The 17,505-nt window shown below is 43.7% G+C and overlaps 1 protein-coding gene and 1 pseudogene across 1 annotated transcript; both read right to left on the minus strand.

Moving 5' to 3' along the window:
- Window positions 1-684: 684 nt before the first annotated feature.
- LOC132231221 (tuftelin-like) lies at window positions 685-2,972 on the minus strand. Its single transcript, XM_059690021.1, is given in 2 exon segments — window positions 685-1,903; window positions 2,901-2,972. Coding segments are annotated over 2 exon segments (1,116 nt in total). The 3' UTR covers window positions 685-859.
- A 4,418-nt stretch (window positions 2,973-7,390) lies between these two features.
- Window positions 7,391-9,575, minus strand: LOC132231274 (calpain small subunit 1-like; annotated as a pseudogene).
- Between the last annotated feature and the right edge of the window lie 7,930 nt (window positions 9,576-17,505).

The raw sequence follows: 17,505 nt of genomic DNA on the forward strand, positions 1-17,505 counted from the left end.
ATAACAATGTCGTTCTGAGATGAAGTCCAGTGGGAACACTTTTTTCAGCGTCGAGCCAATCCAAACATCACAAGAGAAGGCTATAGAACTCAGTTACTGAATCAGTTGTGAGATATAAGCAAAAACACCAATAACTTAGCAAAATAAATACAATGAGAGTCTCGCTGAGATTGACAATAACCCAGTGAAAATAGATTTTAAGCTCTAAGTCAGTCAAGATGACTGAAGTGTACCTTGTACCACATCTTAGGGGAATCCCTAAGAGATTTTGGGAGTCTTCAAAGCAGAAAAGTCACACGTAACTGTCTGTGGCCCTACACAATCCTTCTGCTCAAAGCTACACCCTGAGTGTACATCCCCTTCTCCCCAGAAAGACAGGCTGGCCAGTCAAAGCTGAAGGAGACCCGGGTCAGCATGAGCGGAGGGTGGAACCGGTAAAAAAACAGTTTGTTGCTAAGAACTGCACTGTGTTTTGTGAGGAACTTGGTTCCCCGGGACACTGTCCAACATCTGTGTCTCCATCTTCTAGAGCTGAGGCAAATCTTGTCATCTCTTCACTTCTCCCGACTAGCTGAGGGCCCGGGGCAGCTGAACCCCAGTCTACAACAGAAGGGAGGCTCTGCTAAGAGAAAAACAGTAACTACAGGGATAAGGGTGCCACCCTGGCTCCTGCCAGCAGCATCCTCTATCCACCCAGCAAACCGAGGACAGGAGCTCAGACTCAGGGCACAGCCCCAAGCCCTGAGGGCAGCCAACGACCAGTCAGGAAGTCAAAGTCAGTGCTAACCGCCAACAGGGGTGGTGACAGAATTCCTCCACAGGGAGAGGCAGCAGCAACAGCATCCTCCTCCTCCTCAGCTCATGTTTCCACTCGGATGAGAGGCATGGGCTTGGCTATCCTAACGCTGCCCAGATTCTCAGTCTTGGCCCAGGTCTGGGTGCTGAAGTTGGCGTGACTGACCAGCTTCTCTACCAGGTGTTCCATCCGGTCGTGCATCTCTAAATTCTCCGCTTCCAGGTAGGCCATCTTCTCCTTGAGCTCGTGGATGCTTGTGTCCTTTGACTGGATCACAGCTTTGGAATACTGGAGCTGCTCTATCATTTGCCGGACCTTCCGCTGCTGGCTTTTCAGCATGTCATCCAAGTGGTGGATCTTCTCCCGCAACCCAGCCACTTCCGTTTCCAGGTTAGCAGCCTTTTCCTGTTCTGCTTGGCAGTCAGCATTCTTGCTCCGAAGTTCTTCCAGGGCCGCCTCCCCTTTCCTGACCTTCTCCAGTAAGGCCTGATGCTCCGTCTCCATCCCGAGCAAGCGCCTCTGCAGCTCTCTGATTTCCACCTCTTTCTGCTCTGCTCTGTCCTCTGCTCTCTGCAGGGCCACGTGACTCTGCTCAGCTTTTCTCTGGTATCGGCTGAGTGTGACCTCAAAAGCCACACGGTCTGCCTGGTGCTGCTGCTCAGCCTCCTGCAGCTTGGCCAGCAAGTCCCGCACGGTCTTCCTCAAGCTCTCAACATCTTCATTCATATAGGTGTCCACCTCAGGTGGGCTGCTATACAGCGTCGTGGGACTTTGACTAAAACCATTTGGCCTCTCTAGCACCACCTGTATCTCCTGTCAATGGTGAGACTCTCCTGGATCTCTATCAAGCTTGCTTCTTATATCCTCCCACAGCTTCTGCAGACAGTTTCTGGCCTCCTGGATGTACTGGACCTCACTCTTCAGCTGGTTAATATTCTTCTCATGGATCATCTTGTCAACCAGACCTCCCCTTCAAATACACCTAATGATCTCCTCGTGTCCATTGTTGGACTCCACCAGTTCTGAGGCCAGAGAATGACTGGGTGAGTGGCCAGGCACCATGGCATAGGTCTTCCTGCTGCCTTCAGGGTGGAGAGTAGTTAATGCCTATAAAGGGACAAGAGGAAACACTTCTGTAGTTGCTGGTAATGACTTTTTTCTTATCTGAGTGCTGGTTAGAGGAGTGGGTCCAGTTTGTGAAAATTGCTTGACTGTACATTTATGACATATGCACTTTCATGGATGGATGTTATTTTTTTTTAATTAAATCTTTATTGTTCAGATTATTACAGTTGTTCCTCTTTTTACCCCCCATAGCGCTCCTCCACCCAGTTCCCACCCCACCCTCTGCCCTTACCACTCCCACTGTCCTCATCCATAGGTGCACGATTTTTGTGCAGTCTCTTCCTGCACCCCCACACCCCTTTCCCCCCAAGAATTGTCAGTCCACTCCCTTTTCATGACCCAGGATCTATTATATTTACCAGTTTACTCTGTTCATCAGATTTTTTATTCACTTGATTTTTAGATACACTTGTTGATAGATATGTATTTGCTGTTCATAATTTTTATCTTTACCTTTTTCTTCTTCTTCCTCTTCTTAAAGGATACCTTTCAGCATTTCATATAATGCTGGTTTGGTGGTGATGAACTCCTTTAGCTTTTCCTTATCTGTGAAGCTCTTTATCTGACCTTCAATTCTGAATGATAGCTTTGCTGGGTGAAGTAATCTTGGTTGTAGGTTCTTGGTATTCATCACTTTGAATATTTCTTGCCACTCCCTTCTGGCCTGCATAGTTTCTGTTGAGAAATCAGCTGACAGTCGTATGGGTACTCCCTGGTAGATAACTGACATTTTTTCTCTTGCTGCTTTTAAGATTCTCTCTTTGTCTTTTGCTCTTGGCATTTTAATTATGATGTGTCTTGGTGTGGCCTTCTTTGGATTCCTTTTGTTTAGGGTTCTCTGCACTTCCTGGACCTGTAAGTCTATTTCTTTCACCAGGTAGGGGAAATTTTCTTTTTTCTTTTTTTTTAATTTTCATGTCTTTATTTAGTCAACAGCTTTCTTTTTTTTTTAAGGTTTTCATGCATCAATATAAATTACTCTGATGTGTTTTGCCTCGCTCTTCAACTGCTCTCCTAGGCAGCTGAAGTTGGCCAGGAGTTGTGCACACATGCCTGTGACCCTGTTGTTCTTGTGGTAATACTTTAAACAATAAAAAAAATTAAAAAAATATACCCTCCCCTCCTCCTCACTTCTATGTTCATTCCTACTCAGGAACACAGGGAACTCTGCAAATTAGCCAACCACTTGCTCTTCTTTCACACAACTTCCAGGTAGGGGAAATTTTCTGTCATTATTTCTTCAAATAGGTTTTCAATATCTTGCCCTCTCTCTTCTTCTGGCACCCCTATAATTCGGATGTTGGTATGCTTGAAGTTGTCCCAGAGGCTCCTTACACTATCTTCACATTTTTGGATTCTTTTTTCTTTTTGCTTTTCCGGTTGGGTATTTTTTGTTTCTTTTTATTTCAAATCTTTGACTTGATTCTTGGGATCCTCTTGTCTGCTGTTGGATCTCTGTATATTATTCTTTATTTCAGTCAGTGTTTGCTTAATTTCTAGCTAGTCTTTTTACATATCCTCCAGGGTCTCACTAAATTTATCAGCGGTTTCCAGAAAATTCTTGAAAGACGTTATAAGTGTGGTTTTGAACTCTATATTCAGTCCTTTGCATTCCTCCATTTCTGTCATTTGTGGTCTGTTTCTTTGTCTCCTCAGTTTTTATGCTTCCCTGTGTTGATAGAGTGGCTTTGTGTGCTAGGTGTCCTATAGGGCCCAGTGGCTCAGCCTCCCCAATTACCTGAGGTGGACACTCTTGGTGCACCCCTTTGTGGGCTTTGTGCACAGTCTTGTTGTAGTAAAGCCTTGACTGTTGTAGGTATCACTGGGAGGAATTGACCTCCAGGCCAATTGGCTGTGAGAATCAGCTGTGTCTACAGTGGGAGAATTTCTGTGCTGGAGACACCCTTCTGGGGCAAGACTTGCTTTGGTGGGGCTTTGGTGCTCACTGAGTCTGCCCCCTGAGTGTGTCCCTTATGGATCTGAGGAGTTGTAGTCTGGATGGTCCCACTCTGACCAGTGGGTACACTAGCTCTTGGATCTAAGGAGGTGCTAATTTAGCCTCGGCCTGAAGCTACCCAGCAGGAGGTACCAAGAGATCTGCAGATTCCCCTTCCTTTTTGGGGGTTTGGAGGTGCCCAGATGAGGCCCAGCTGTGAAGCAATGCAAGCTGCTGTGGCGCCTTGGGCCTTCTCTTGGAAGTTCTGGGTCTGTCTGGCCCAGCTGCAGTTAGGTAATTTTCAGGTTGCAAAGGGCCAGGGCATTCATATGCAAAAGCCTCTGCCACAGCCTGGGTGGGGCAGGGTCTCAGGGAATCAACAGGGTGGAGCAAGCAGCTATGGCTGGTCCTCAGCCCTGCCCTAAGGGGCCCTGAGTCTCAGTGTCCCAGTAATCGCTGCAAGCACCTCTGAGGGAAAGCTGCCCTCAAGTCCCAAGTTCTGCCCGCTGCCAGATAGTCCAGTTTCTCCCAGTATGAGTCCTGGGTCCCCAGAGACTTCCCGGAACTGGAGTTCAAAGCAGTCGGGGCTTGTGACTCCCTCCCGATTCAAAAAGACAACCTGGTCCTCAGTTGCCAGCCCTTGCTGCGCGCGCTCAAGCCGCTGTACCTCTGTGCTTTACTTCCGCAGCTCCTCTGAGTCTCAGTGTGCTTTTCTCTTTCCTTCTAGTTGTAGAATTTCCACTCAGCCAGCCTTCCTGTGGTTCTGGATGATGTTTTGTCTTTTAGTTGTATTTTTGAAGTGGTTGTGCGAGGCAGAAATTTCAGGTGTTTACCTATGTCGCTATCTTGGTTTCTCCTCACCCTCATTTTTATTAAAGAGCCACATTCAGACCAATTTATTTACTACATTGTCTAGTTTCAATTTGGCCTGGTTATTTGCATAAACACTATAAGAATAGCAATTGATCATATATGCTTTTAATTAATTCATTCATTCATTTATTTTAAATCCTCACCCAAGGATATTTTTCCATTGATTTTTATAGAGAGTGGGAGGGAGAGAGAGAGAAACATTGATGTGAGAGAGACATATCGCTTGCTTGCCTCCTGCACATGCCCTGACCAGGAACCAGACTGGGGAGGAGCCTGCAACAGAGGTACATGCCCTTGACTAGAATAGAACCCAGGACCCCTCATTCTCCAGACCTATGTTCTATCCACTGAGCAAAACTGGCTAGGGCCACATAGACTTTTAAAAACCTGCTGGTTTGGCTCAGTGGATAGAGTGTCAACCTGTGGACTGAAGGGTCCCAAGTTCGATTCCAGTCAAGGCCACATATGTGGGTTGTGGGTTGAGCCCCAGTGGGGGGCATGCAAGAGGTAGCTAATCAATGATTCTCTCTCATCATTGATGTTTCTATCTCATTCTCCCTCTCCCTTCCTCTCTGAAACCAATAAGTATATATTAAAAAAATTTAAAAAAATAAAAACCTGCTTTTCTGGAATGTCATAATTGAGCTTTAATTAGCCCCTGAGGGTAAAGAAGCTGAGCCACCTAGTTGCCATCAGGTTTGCTTGTAAGTCCTATAGGCTTAGTTGTATTCCTCAAGTTTTTGAGGTTCCCAAAATGTCTTGAAGTTTTTTTCTGGCCATCTCTCAGGAAAGCAACCTTCGTTCCTTACCTGGAAAGAATGCCATGAACCCAATAATCAAGCAAGGTACCAGTATTTCACCAAGGGAGTCTTATTAGCATCAGGATCAGTCTTAATTTCTTAAAGCTTTCTGTTGACATCCAGAGTTCAAGCACGTCTCTCTCAGACATGACTTTCCAGTCAAAGTCTTGGGTAATAAAACCACAATTGAAAACTGATCTTATTGAATTCATGCAAACAAGCATATTGCCATGACTCAGTCATTAAGAATTTCCAAATTGCTCTAGCTGGTTTGGCTCAGTGGATGGAGCATTGGCCTGCGGACTCAAGGGTCCTAGGTTCAATTCCAGTCAAGGGCATGCACCTTGGTTGCGGGCACATCCCCAGTGGGGAGTGTGCAGGAGGCAGATGATAGAAACATCTATCATCGATGTTTCTAACTATCCCTCTTCCTTCCTCTCTGTAAAAATCAATAAAATATATTTTAAAAAAAAGAATTGCCAAATTGCCCTGGCCAGTTTGGCTCAGTAGATAGAGCCTTTGGCCTGCAAACCAAAGGGTCCCGGGTTTGATTCTGGTCAAGGGCATGTACCTCAGTTACAGGCTCCTCCTGGCCTGGGCATTGGTCAGGGCAGATGCAGGAAGCAACCAATCAATGTGTTTCTCTTACATCAGTGTTTCTCTCTGTCTTTCCCTCTCTCTTCCACTCTCTCTAAAATTAATAGAGAGATAAAAAATGCCAACAGAGTAAGTGGATGCTGCATGGACATGCTCCCAGGAACAAACTGGAATTACAACTAAAATACAGAAAAACTTTCTGAATAATCAACGGAAAACATGCAGGAGAGAACCCTGATACTCCAGGACCGAAAGTGGAGACCACATAGAGACTGGTAGGAGGGGTGGAGGTGCAAAAGGGTTGGCCGGGTGCCCACAGACAGCAACTGAAGTCTCAGAGTGATATCTCAGCTGTGGGGGGTTGTCACTGACAACTATGAGATCTCATCTCCAAACTGGGACCCCCAGCAGAGAGCACCGAACTGAAAAGGGTACCCACATAACATCTGGCAGTGAAAAGCAGCAGGGTGCTGTCTACCAGGGAGTAACAGCTGAAAATTCAGGCACCTTTTAAAGGGCCAATGCACAAAATTCCCTGTTTAGCCACCCACCTTGTGCTCTGGCAGAGGGAGGGTGAAATGGACTGGAGCTGTGAGAGCAGAAGCCAGGACTGGGGACTCAGAGGATAGAGCTCAGAAGGCAGACACCCTAAGTTTTTTGGCTGAGTCATTCCTCATGCTACAGAGGTCATATTTCCCACATAGACATTTGCCTCACCTGCAGGGAAGACAGTTGACACACCCTATTGAAAATACCTTGCCCTGAGGCCATTTAAAAGATTAAAAATAACAATTAGCTTCCAGGCAGAAGAAATTGCCCCACCCTGTTGAAGAAACCTTTCACCACACCTGAGGACGATTGCCTGGGGGACAACTCAAGTAGGGATCCTATCAGTCTGTAGGCAGAGGTGGTCTCTGGAGGCTTTTTTTTTCTCAGAGCAGCTACTGAGATGCATTTATTTCCTCCAGAGCCTAGCAGGCTGGGAGCAGAATACAAGGCACTGGGGCATATATGGGTCTATTATGACCTGGAGTTCAGATGCCTGGGTGGTTAACTGAACAGGTGTGCCTGGGTGCATAGGGTCTAGCGTGATTTCTACCAGAACTTAGAGAAGGACCTTTGGGGTGTGGAAGCAACACAACTTGGCACAGATGTATGAGAAGGGTTGTGGGGTGGGTGTGCTGAAGGTGGAGTGATCCATGGGGCAGGGTATGTTAGTGTCTTAGAGCCTCTTGGGGCATGGCATGTTGGGACATGTTGAGCCTAGCTGTTGTCTGAAAAGCTAGTTGCCAACAGCTGGGAAAATGGAAAAGCTGGTGGGTCAGCAGGACCCACAAAGACATGACTGCAAACAGGATCAGCCCTGGGAAAGACCAAAATGTGCAAGGTGACTCCTAATGTGAGGTGATGAGGGGAGAGGTCTGGGGTTCCCACTCAGGAATGCATAATTAGCTGTGTTATGCCCAGATTTCAGGATCCCCAAAAGACCACCAGGGAGCCAGCCGAGTCCGATGCAAAAGCAAAGAGTCTTTATTTGAGCTAGCTTGAGCTCCCTGTCCACCACACTCATGACGCAGCGGCAGGAGGAAGAGAGAGAGAGTGAGCTCTGTGTGGAGAAGGGTTTTATAAGGGGGTTGGAGTAAGGGGAGGAGAGAGGACTGTGGGCCCTGCCGATTGGCCGGGCACAAGTCGGTGTCTTGTTACACAGGATGTGGTCGTATCTATGGCATGCACTTCCCTTGATTATCATTGGTTAGTTTAAAGAAATCCTACGTGTGGCTATCAGAGGCTTTGGCTTCTGGGAAGAAGCTCCTTGCTGAGCACATGGCTAATGGCTGCTGCCCAAAAATGGAGGATCCGGGGTAAGATGCAGGGCGTAGCCCTTGCCCTGGGGCAAGATGGAGGGCATAGCCCTCGCCCTGGGGCAAGATGGAAGGTGTAGCCCTCGCCCTGGGGCAAGATTGAGGGTGTAGCCCTCGCCCTTTCAGCTGCAGCCACTCCTGGATGTTCACCTGAATTTGTCCAGTGTTATCTTTATCAAGAGATTTGAAAGCACGGAACATGGCATCAGCCTGACCAGGCAGCTGATGAAGTTGTCAAAATTCATGTTAAAGTATGGTAGCAATTATCTCAGGTAGAAACTATAGTTTACCTTTAACCCTGCTGTTTGTCTTATGTACCTATTTTCTTTGTTTAACAATATACAGGTTATTTTGATTTTCTGAATTATATAAATCATCCCATTCGATTAAATATCCTATTGATTGTAATGTGAAATCCAATTTGTAGTGGTCATACTGGTCTTAGAAAGCACATTTTCTTTTACCTGGGAAGGACAGCACAGTTATCCCAAGGTCAGAGGGCTCTAGACCCAAAACTGTAATTTAGATAACATGCCTAAGTTTAACCCAGGTTACCCAAGGGCTCTAGACCCAAAACTGTAATTTAGATAACATGCTGTTCCTGCTTCTGTAAACTGCTTTTTGCAAACTAGGTTCCTCATTCCAGACTCCAGGGCTCTAGATAATGTGTTTGACCCCAAGACCCAAAACTATAATTAACATGCTTAATTCTGTTTCTGTAAACTGCTTTTTTTGCGAACCAGGTTCCTCATTCCAAACCCTGGGATGTAATCAATACCTTTGTGACTTTTTTGCCTATATAATCTTGGAGCTGCAACCATCTTGTTACTATGAGATTTGGGGAATGGCCCCTCATAGTCCCGGATTGCAATAAATGTGACTCTTTAATTCAACTTCTTGAGGCGTCCTTCTGTGATTCGCGGGGTACAATACAACAATGTTCCCTCCCTCATCTGAGCAGCTTCAGATGATTGTGGTGTAAAGATGCTTATTTAGATGGAACCCTGCTGTCTCAAAGGCCCCCAGAAGTTCACTGCTGCCAGTGGTTCCTGAATGGTCAACATCAAACTGTTTGTATATGGCCTGCCACTTTTTGATGCTGTTCCACAAATACTTGAATTCCTAGAAACCCAGCTTGCCTGTTGTATTACTATCCACCAAGGCCACTGGGCAGCAACGTGTGTCAATGCCAAAACCATCAGTCTTCAGATCAGGGTGTCGGGTCACCACTTTGTTGAGAATGTTCATGAGTTCTGTTGCACTGACTTCCATGTCATCTCCAGCCAGCTGGCAAATAGTCTCCAGAACTGTCAGACCTCCTCACTCTCATTGGCCTCAATGTTGGAGTAATGGGTGCATGGGGGCAGGGGCTCTGGGTTATACTGCACAGCTGCCTCACTAATAATGGTGCTAATGACCCCACCTAGGATGCGCATGGCAGTTCCGCCACCCCCATCGCTGACTCTGCCTCCATCACCACCGCTTCCACCTCTGCTTATCAGGCCTCCAAGCACATTCCCCAGGCCCCCGCCTCTCCCGCTGTCACCACCACCGCCTCCCTTCAAAAATGGGTTAACCAGGAACATGGCACGAGTTTAGATTCCTCTCAAATCCAAGGACAGAGGGTGGAAGAGTGTCCAGGGGAGATAACAGGGGCAGGGCAGGTTTGGAGGTTCAAATCTCAGATCATCAGTCTGGGGATCTCTGAAGCCAAGACTTTAGGACCTCATCAGGTCTGGAGCTGTAAGGGCCTAGATTACGAAGTACAAGGTTAGTGCGGCTAGGCACTCACTGCCTCTCAACGGTACATGAGTCTTCTCCTCTCCACTGCTCCCCCAGTCTCTGGAGGCTTTGAGTATTTGCCTGATCTAATTAGTCAGAAGCAGCCTTTAACACTGTCCTGCACTAGAGATTGAGAGGAGTAGAGAATCTACCTAATACATAGTAACAAACCCAAACAGACAGCCAAAATGATGAAAAAAAGAAACAACCCCCAAATGAAAGAACTAGAGAATTCTATAAATGACATAAATGAACCAGAAATAAGAAATTTATCAAAGATAGTCTCTTCAATTTACCATCATTACAGAGTTCAGAGTAATGATGGTAAAGATGCTCAACAGCATGAAAAAAGATATAGTAACTACGAAAAAAGATCAGTCTGAGATAAAGAAGGACATAACACAAATAAAGAACACATTGGAAGGAATACACAGCAGATTAGGGGAAGCTGAGGTTCAGATCAGTGAATTAGAAGACAGAGTTAAAAATATCACTCAATAAGAGAATCAAAAAGAAGAAACAAAAAACATGAGGACAGTTTAAGGGAGCTGTGAGACAGTGTGAAACGTAACAATATTAGAATAGCAGGTGTGCCAGAAGAGGCAGAAAGGGAGAAAGTAATAGAGAATATGTTTGAAGAACTAATGGCAGAAAACTTTCCTAACCTGGTAAAGGAAAATTACACAAGTTCAGGAGCCATAAAGAACCCCAAGCAAGAAGAGCCCAAACAAGCCCATGCCCAGACACATCATAATTAAAATGCCAAAAATTAAAGACAAAGAGAGAATCTTAAAGGCAGCAAGAGAAAAGTAAACTGGTACCTACAAAGGAGTTCCGATAAGGCTGACTCCTGATTCCTCATCAGAAACTTACAGACCAGAAGGGAATAGCATGAAGTACTCAAGGTAATGAAAAGCAAGGATCTGAGACCAAGATTACTGTTATCCAGCAAGGCTAAAGGCTATCATTCAAAATAGACAGTCAAATAAACAACTTCCCAGACCAAAAAAAAAAAAAAAAAAAGACTAAAGTACATCACCACCAAGCCAGCATTATAAAAAATGCTAAAGGCATTGCTGTAATGAGAAGAAACAACAGAGAGAGAAACCTAGCCATACATAATTAAAATAGCAATAAATAAGTACCTAGCAATAATAACTCTAAATGTACATAGATTAAATGCTCCAATCAAAAGGCGTAAGGAAACTGAAAGAATACGAAAATGTGACCCCATTATATGCTGTCTATAATGGAATCACCTCAAAACAAAAGACACACAGAGGATGAGAGTGAAGGGATGGAAAATTTTTTTTCATGCAAATGGAAAAGAAAAAGTACTGGAGTAGCAATACTCATATCAGACAAAATAGACTTTAAAATGAAGGCCATCACAAGAGACAACAAAGGTCCCTACATAATACTAAAAGATGAATCCAACAAAAGGCTGTAACCCTGGTAAACATATATGCTCCAAATATGGGAGCACCTAAATATATAAAAAAAAGTTCTAGAGGACTTTAATGGAGAGATTGACAACAATACAGTCATATGAGGAGACTTTAACACCCAGCTGACTTCACTAGATAGATCTTCCAGACAAAAACTTAACAAGGAAAGAGAGACTCTAAAGGACACACTGGATCAAATGGATTTAATTGACATTTATAGAATACTAGAGGTCAGTGCATGAAATTGGTGCAAGGGTAGGGTTCCTAGGCCTGGCTGGTGATCAGGGTTAATCTGAGCCTTCCTTCCCCAGCTGCTGGCTACTGGCCAGGGCCTTCCTTCATTCTGCCCCAGCCCCTGGTGGTCAGCGCACATCATAGTGAGCAGTCAAACTCCCAGTCAGTCGAATTCCTGAGGGGACAATTTTGGTAATATTATTGTACTAGAGGCCTGGTGCACAAAATTCGTGCGGGGGTGGGGGGGTGTCCCTCAGCCCAACCTGCACCCTCTCCAATCTGGGACCCCTCGAGGGATGTCCTACTGCCCATTTAGGCCCAATCCCACCAATCTTACAATCCAGGATTGCTGGCTCCCAACCTCTCACCTGCCTGCCCAATTTTCCCTAACCACTTCCCTGCCTAACTGCCCTCCCTTGCCAGCCTGGTTGCCCCCAACTGCTTTCCCCTGCAGGTATGGTTGCCCCCAACTGCCCTTCCCTACAGGCCCGGGTCCCCCCCAACTGCCCTCCCCTGCAGGGCTGGTCGCCCCCAACTGCCCTCCCTTTCAGGCCTGGTTCCTCCCAACTGCCCTCTCCTGCAGGCCTGATCGTTCACAACTGCCCTCCCCTGCCGGCCATCTTGTGGTGGCCATCTTTGGCCACATGGGAATGGCCATCTTCTGTGTTGGAGTGATGATCAATTTGCATATTACTCTTTTATTAAATAGGATTTAAAATCTTTTTTTTTTATTGCTTAAAGTATTACAAAGGGTATTACATATGTATCCATTTTATCCCCCCGCCCTAGACAGTCCCCTAGCCTCCCCTATCACCCAGTGTCTTATGTCCATTGGTTATGCTTATATGCATGCATACAAGTCCTTTAGTTGATCTCTTACCCCCCTACCTCCTGCCCCCCAACCCACCCCGGCCTTCCCGCTACAGTTTGACAATCTGTTTGAGGCAGCTCTGCCTCTGTATCTATTATTGTTCAAAAGTTTATAATGGTCTCTATTGTCCATGAATGAGTGAGATCATGTGGTATTTTTCCTTTATTGACTGGCTTATTTCACTTAGCATAATGCTCTCCAGTTCCATCCATGACGTTGCAAATGGTAAGAGTTCCTTCCTTTTTAGAGCAGCATAGTATTCCATCGTGTAGATGTACCACAGTTTTCTAATCCATTCATCTACTGATGGGCACTTAGGCTGTTTCCAGATCTTAGCTATGGTGAATTGTGCTGCTATGAACATAGGGGTGCATATATCCTTTCTGATTGGTGTTTCTGGTTTCTTGGGATATATTCCTAGAAGTGGGATCACAGGGTCAAATGGGAGTTCCATTTTCAGTTTTTTAAGGAAACTCCATACTGTCTTCCATAGTGGCTGCACCAGTCTGCATTCCCACCAGCAGTGCACAAGTGTTCCTTTTTCTCCACAACCTCTCCAGCACTTGTCGTTTGTTGATTTGTTGATGATAGCCAGTCTGACAGGTGTGAGATGGTACCTCATTGCTGTTTTGATTTGCATCTCTCGGATGATTAGTGACTTTGAGCATGTTTTCATATGTCTCTTGGCTTTCTGAATGTCCTCTTTTGAAAGGTGTCTATTTAGGTCCTTTGCCCATTTTTTGATTGGATTGTTTATCTTCCTTTTGTTAAGTTGTATGAGTTCCCTATAAATTTTGGAGATTAGGCCCTTATCAGATATGTCATTGGCAAATATGTTTTCCCACACAGTGGGTTTTCTCATTGTTTTGTTGATGGTTTCTTTTGCTGTGCAGAAGCTTTTTATTTTGATGTAGTCCCATTTGTTCATTTTTTCTTTAGTTTCAAGTGCCCTAGGAGCTGTATCAGTGAAGAAATTGCTTCGGCATATGTCTGAAATTTTCTTGCCTTTGGAGTCTTCTAGAATTTTTATGGTATCCTGTCGTACATTTAAGTCCTTTATCCATTTTGAGTTTATTTTTGTATATGGTGTAAGTTGGTGGTCTAGTTTCATTTTCTTGCATATATCTGTCCAATTTTCCCAACACCATTTATTGAAGAGACTATCTTGGCTCCATTGTATGTTCTTGCCTCCTTTGTCAAATATTAATTGAGCATATTGGTTCGGGCCGATTTCTGGGCTCTCTATTCTATTCCATTGATCTGTATGCCTATTCTTGTGCCAGTACCAGGCAGTTTTGAGAACAGTGGCTTTGTAATACATCTTGATATCTGGTATTGAGATCCCACCTACTTTGTTCTTTTTCAGGATTGCTGCAGCTATTCGGGGTCTTCTTTTATTCCAGATGAATTTTTGGAAAGTTCGTTCTAGATCTCTGAAGTATGCTGTTGGTATTTTAATGGGAAGTGCGTTGAATTTATAGATTGCTTTGGGTAGTATGGACATTTTAATGATGTTGATTCTACCAATCCATGAACACGGTATGTTCTTCCATCTGTTTATGTCTTCCTCTATGTCTTTTTTCAACGTCCTGTAGTTTTCTGAGTAGAGGTCTTTTACCTCTTTAGTTAAGTTTATTCCTAGGTAGCTTAATTTTTTTTGGTGCAATGGTAAACGGGATTGTTTTTATAATCTCTCTTTCTGAAAGTTCACTATTGGTGTATAGAAATGCCTCAGATTTCTTGGGGTTAATTTTGTATCCTGCTACATTGCCAAATTCATGTATTAAGTCTAGTAGCTTTTTGATGGAATCTCTAGGGTTTTGTATGTATAATATCATGTCGTCTGCAAATAAGGACAGTTTTACTTCCTCTTTTCCAATTTGGATGCCTTTTATTTCTTCTTCTTGCCGAATTGCAATGGCTAACACTTCCAGTACTATGTTGAACAGGAGTGGTGAGAGGGGGCATCCCTGTCTTGTTCCTGTTCTTAGGGGAAATGGTGTTAGTTTTTGTCCGTTGAGTATGATGTTGGCTGTGGGCCTGTCATATATGGCTTTTATTATGTTGAGGTATGATCCTTCTACTCCCACCTTGCTGAGAGTTTTTATCAAAAATGGGTGTTGAATTTTGTCAAATGCTTTTTCTGCATCAATTGATATGACCATGTGGTTTTTTTCTTTCAATTTGTTTATGTGATGTATCACGTTTATTGATTTGCGGCTATTGTACCATCCTTGCATCCCTGGGATAAATCCTACTTGGTCATGGTGTATGATCTTTCTGATGTACTGCTGGATCCGATTTGCTAAGATTTTGTTGAGGATTTTGGCATCTATGTTCATGAGGGATATTGGCCTGTAATTCTCTTTCATTGTGTTGTCTTTACCTGGTTTTGGTATTAGGGTGATGCTGGCTTCATAGAATGAGCTTGGAAGTGTTCCTTCCTCTTTAATTTTTTGTAGTAGTCTGAGGAGGATAGGTTTTAGTTCTTCCTTGAATGTTTGGTAAAACTCCCCTGTGAAGCCATCTGGTCCTGGACTTTTGTTTGATGGAAGCTTTTTGATGACTGCTTCAATTTCTTCCATAGTTATTGGCCTGTTGAGATTTTTAGATTCTTCCTGATTGAGTTTTGGAATGTTGTATTTTTCTAGGAATTTGTCCATTTCCTCCAGGTTGTCTAGTTTGTTGGAGTAAAGCTGTCCATAGTATTTTTTAACAATCATTTGTATTTCTGTGGGGTCTGTTGTTATTTCGCCTCTATCGTTTCTGATTTTATTTATTTGGGTCCTCTCTCTCTGCTTCTTGGTGAGTCTGGCTAGAGGTTTGTCAATCTTGTTTATCCTTTCAAAGAACCAGCTCTTGGTTTCATTGATTTTCTGTATTGTTTTTTTGGTCTCTATGTCATTTATTTCTGCTCTAATCTTTATTATCTCCTTCCTTCTGCTCACTCTGGGGTTTTCTTGTTGCTCTCTTTCTAATTCTTTGAGTTGTAGAGTTAGATGATTTACTACCATTTTTTCTTGTTTTTTGAGATAGGCCTGTAGAGCTATAAACTTCCCTCTCAGGACTGCTTTCAATGTGTCCCATAGGTTTTGGATTGTTGTGTTTTCATTGTCATTAGTTTCCAGGATGTTTTTAATTTCTTCTTTGATCTCATTGGTAACCCAATCAATATTTAATAGCATGCTATTCAGCTTCCAGGTGTTTGAGTATTTTGGGTTGTTTTTATTGTAGTTTATTTCTAATATTATGCCATCGTGGTCTGCGAAGACGCTTTTTATGATTTCAATCTTCTTGAATTTGGGGATACTTTGCTTGTGACCCAATATGTGGTCTATTTTTGAATATGTCCCATGAGCACCTGAAAAGAACGTATATTCTCTGGCTTTGGGGTGAAGTGTTCTGAAGATGTCTATTAAGTCCATCTGATCTAGTGAGTCATTTAGGATTGCTATATCTTTTCTGGTTGTTTGTCTATAGGACTTATCCAGTGCTGTCAATGGTGTATTAAAGTCCCCTACTATGATTGTATTGTTGTCGATCTCTCCTTTGATATTTTCCAGGAGTTTTTTTATGAATTTGGGTGCTCCTACATTGGGTGCATATATGTTTACCAGGGTTATATCTTCTTGTTGTATTGATCCCTTTAGTATTATGAAGTGGCCTTCCTTATCTCTTGTTAAGGCCTTCACTTTGAGGTCTATTTTGTCCGATATAAGTATTGCTACCCCAGCTTTCTTTTCCTTTCCATTTGCCTGAAAGATATTTTTCCATCCTTTCACTTTCAGTCTGTGTGAGTCCCTTCTAATGAGGTGGGTTTCTTGTAGACAGCAGATGTATGGGTCATGTTTTTTTATCCATTCAGCCACTCGATGTCTTTTGGTTGGAGCATTTAGTCCGTTTACGTTTAAAGTTATTATTGAAAGGTACTTGTTTGTAGCCATTTCTTTTTTTGTGTGGCTGTTTTCTTTCTGAGCTTTTTATTTCTTATTTTTATATCAGTCCCTTTAGCATTCCTTGCAATGCTGGCTTGGTGGTGACAAACTCCCTTAGCCTTTTTTTGTCTGTGAAGCTTCTTATTTCCCCTTCAAGTTTGAATGATAGCCTTGCTGGATAGAGTATTCTTGGATTCAGTCCTTTGCTTTGCATCACTTTGTAAATTTCAGTCCATTCTTTTCTTGCCTGATGTGTTTCTGTTGAGAAGTCGTTTGACAATCTAATGGGAGATCCCTTGTATGTAACTTTCCGTCTCTCTCTTGCAGCCTGTAAGATTCTCTCTTTGTCCTGAACATTTGCCATGGTGATTATGATGTGTCTTGGTGTGGGTCTTTTCGGGTTCACCTTGTTTGGGACTCTCTGGGCTTGTGTGACTTTTTTCTTCCCCACCTCAGGAAAGTTTTCTGATATTATTTCTTCGAGTAGGTTTTCTAATTCTTGTTCATCCTTCTGTTGTTCTGGTATTCCTATTATTCGTATGTTGTTTCGTTTCATGTTGTCCCAAAGCTCCCTTAGGCTCTCCTCCTGTCTTTTAATTTTTTTCTCCAATTGCAGTACATTTTGGGTGTGTTTTGCTTCCTTGTCTTCTAATTCACTAATTCGGTCCTCCGCTTCTCCTAGTCTACTGTTGATACTTTCAATGGAGTTTTTCATTGCAGCTATATCACTCTTCATTTCTTCTTGGGTCTTACTTAGGTTGTTGATTTTTTCATCTGTTTCTTCTAGCTTCTTCCATATGTTATCGATTTTTTCATCTGTTTCTTCTAGCTTCTTCAATATGTTATCGATTTTTTCATCTGTTTCTTCTTGCTTCTTGCAGAGGTTGTCGATTTTTTCCTCCATCCGGTTTATGCACTCTAGGATCCTTATTCTGAATTCTTTATCTGTCATGTTGCATGCCTCTGTATTACTTAGCTGCTTTTCTGGAGAGTCCTCCTTCTCTTTCCTTTGGGGGTTTCTTTGTCTACCCATGTTTGATCTCACTGACATATCTAGACGTTGAGTTGTTCAGTGGTTGCTCCCTTGGTGGCAGTGACTCCTTGGTCTGTGGTTGCTCTTCGGGCGGTTGCGGTAGCAGCTGCTCTTCAGTTGTCAGCAGCTCCTCTTGTGGGTGCTGTTCACAGCTGTGGTGGCTCTTCTGGCTGGTGGGGCGAGGTTTCACGTACAGCTGCTGTACCTCAGCAG

Source organism: Myotis daubentonii, chromosome 1 (assembly GCF_963259705.1).
Source record: "Myotis daubentonii chromosome 1, mMyoDau2.1, whole genome shotgun sequence".
Classification (NCBI taxonomy): domain Eukaryota; kingdom Metazoa; phylum Chordata; class Mammalia; order Chiroptera; family Vespertilionidae; genus Myotis; species Myotis daubentonii.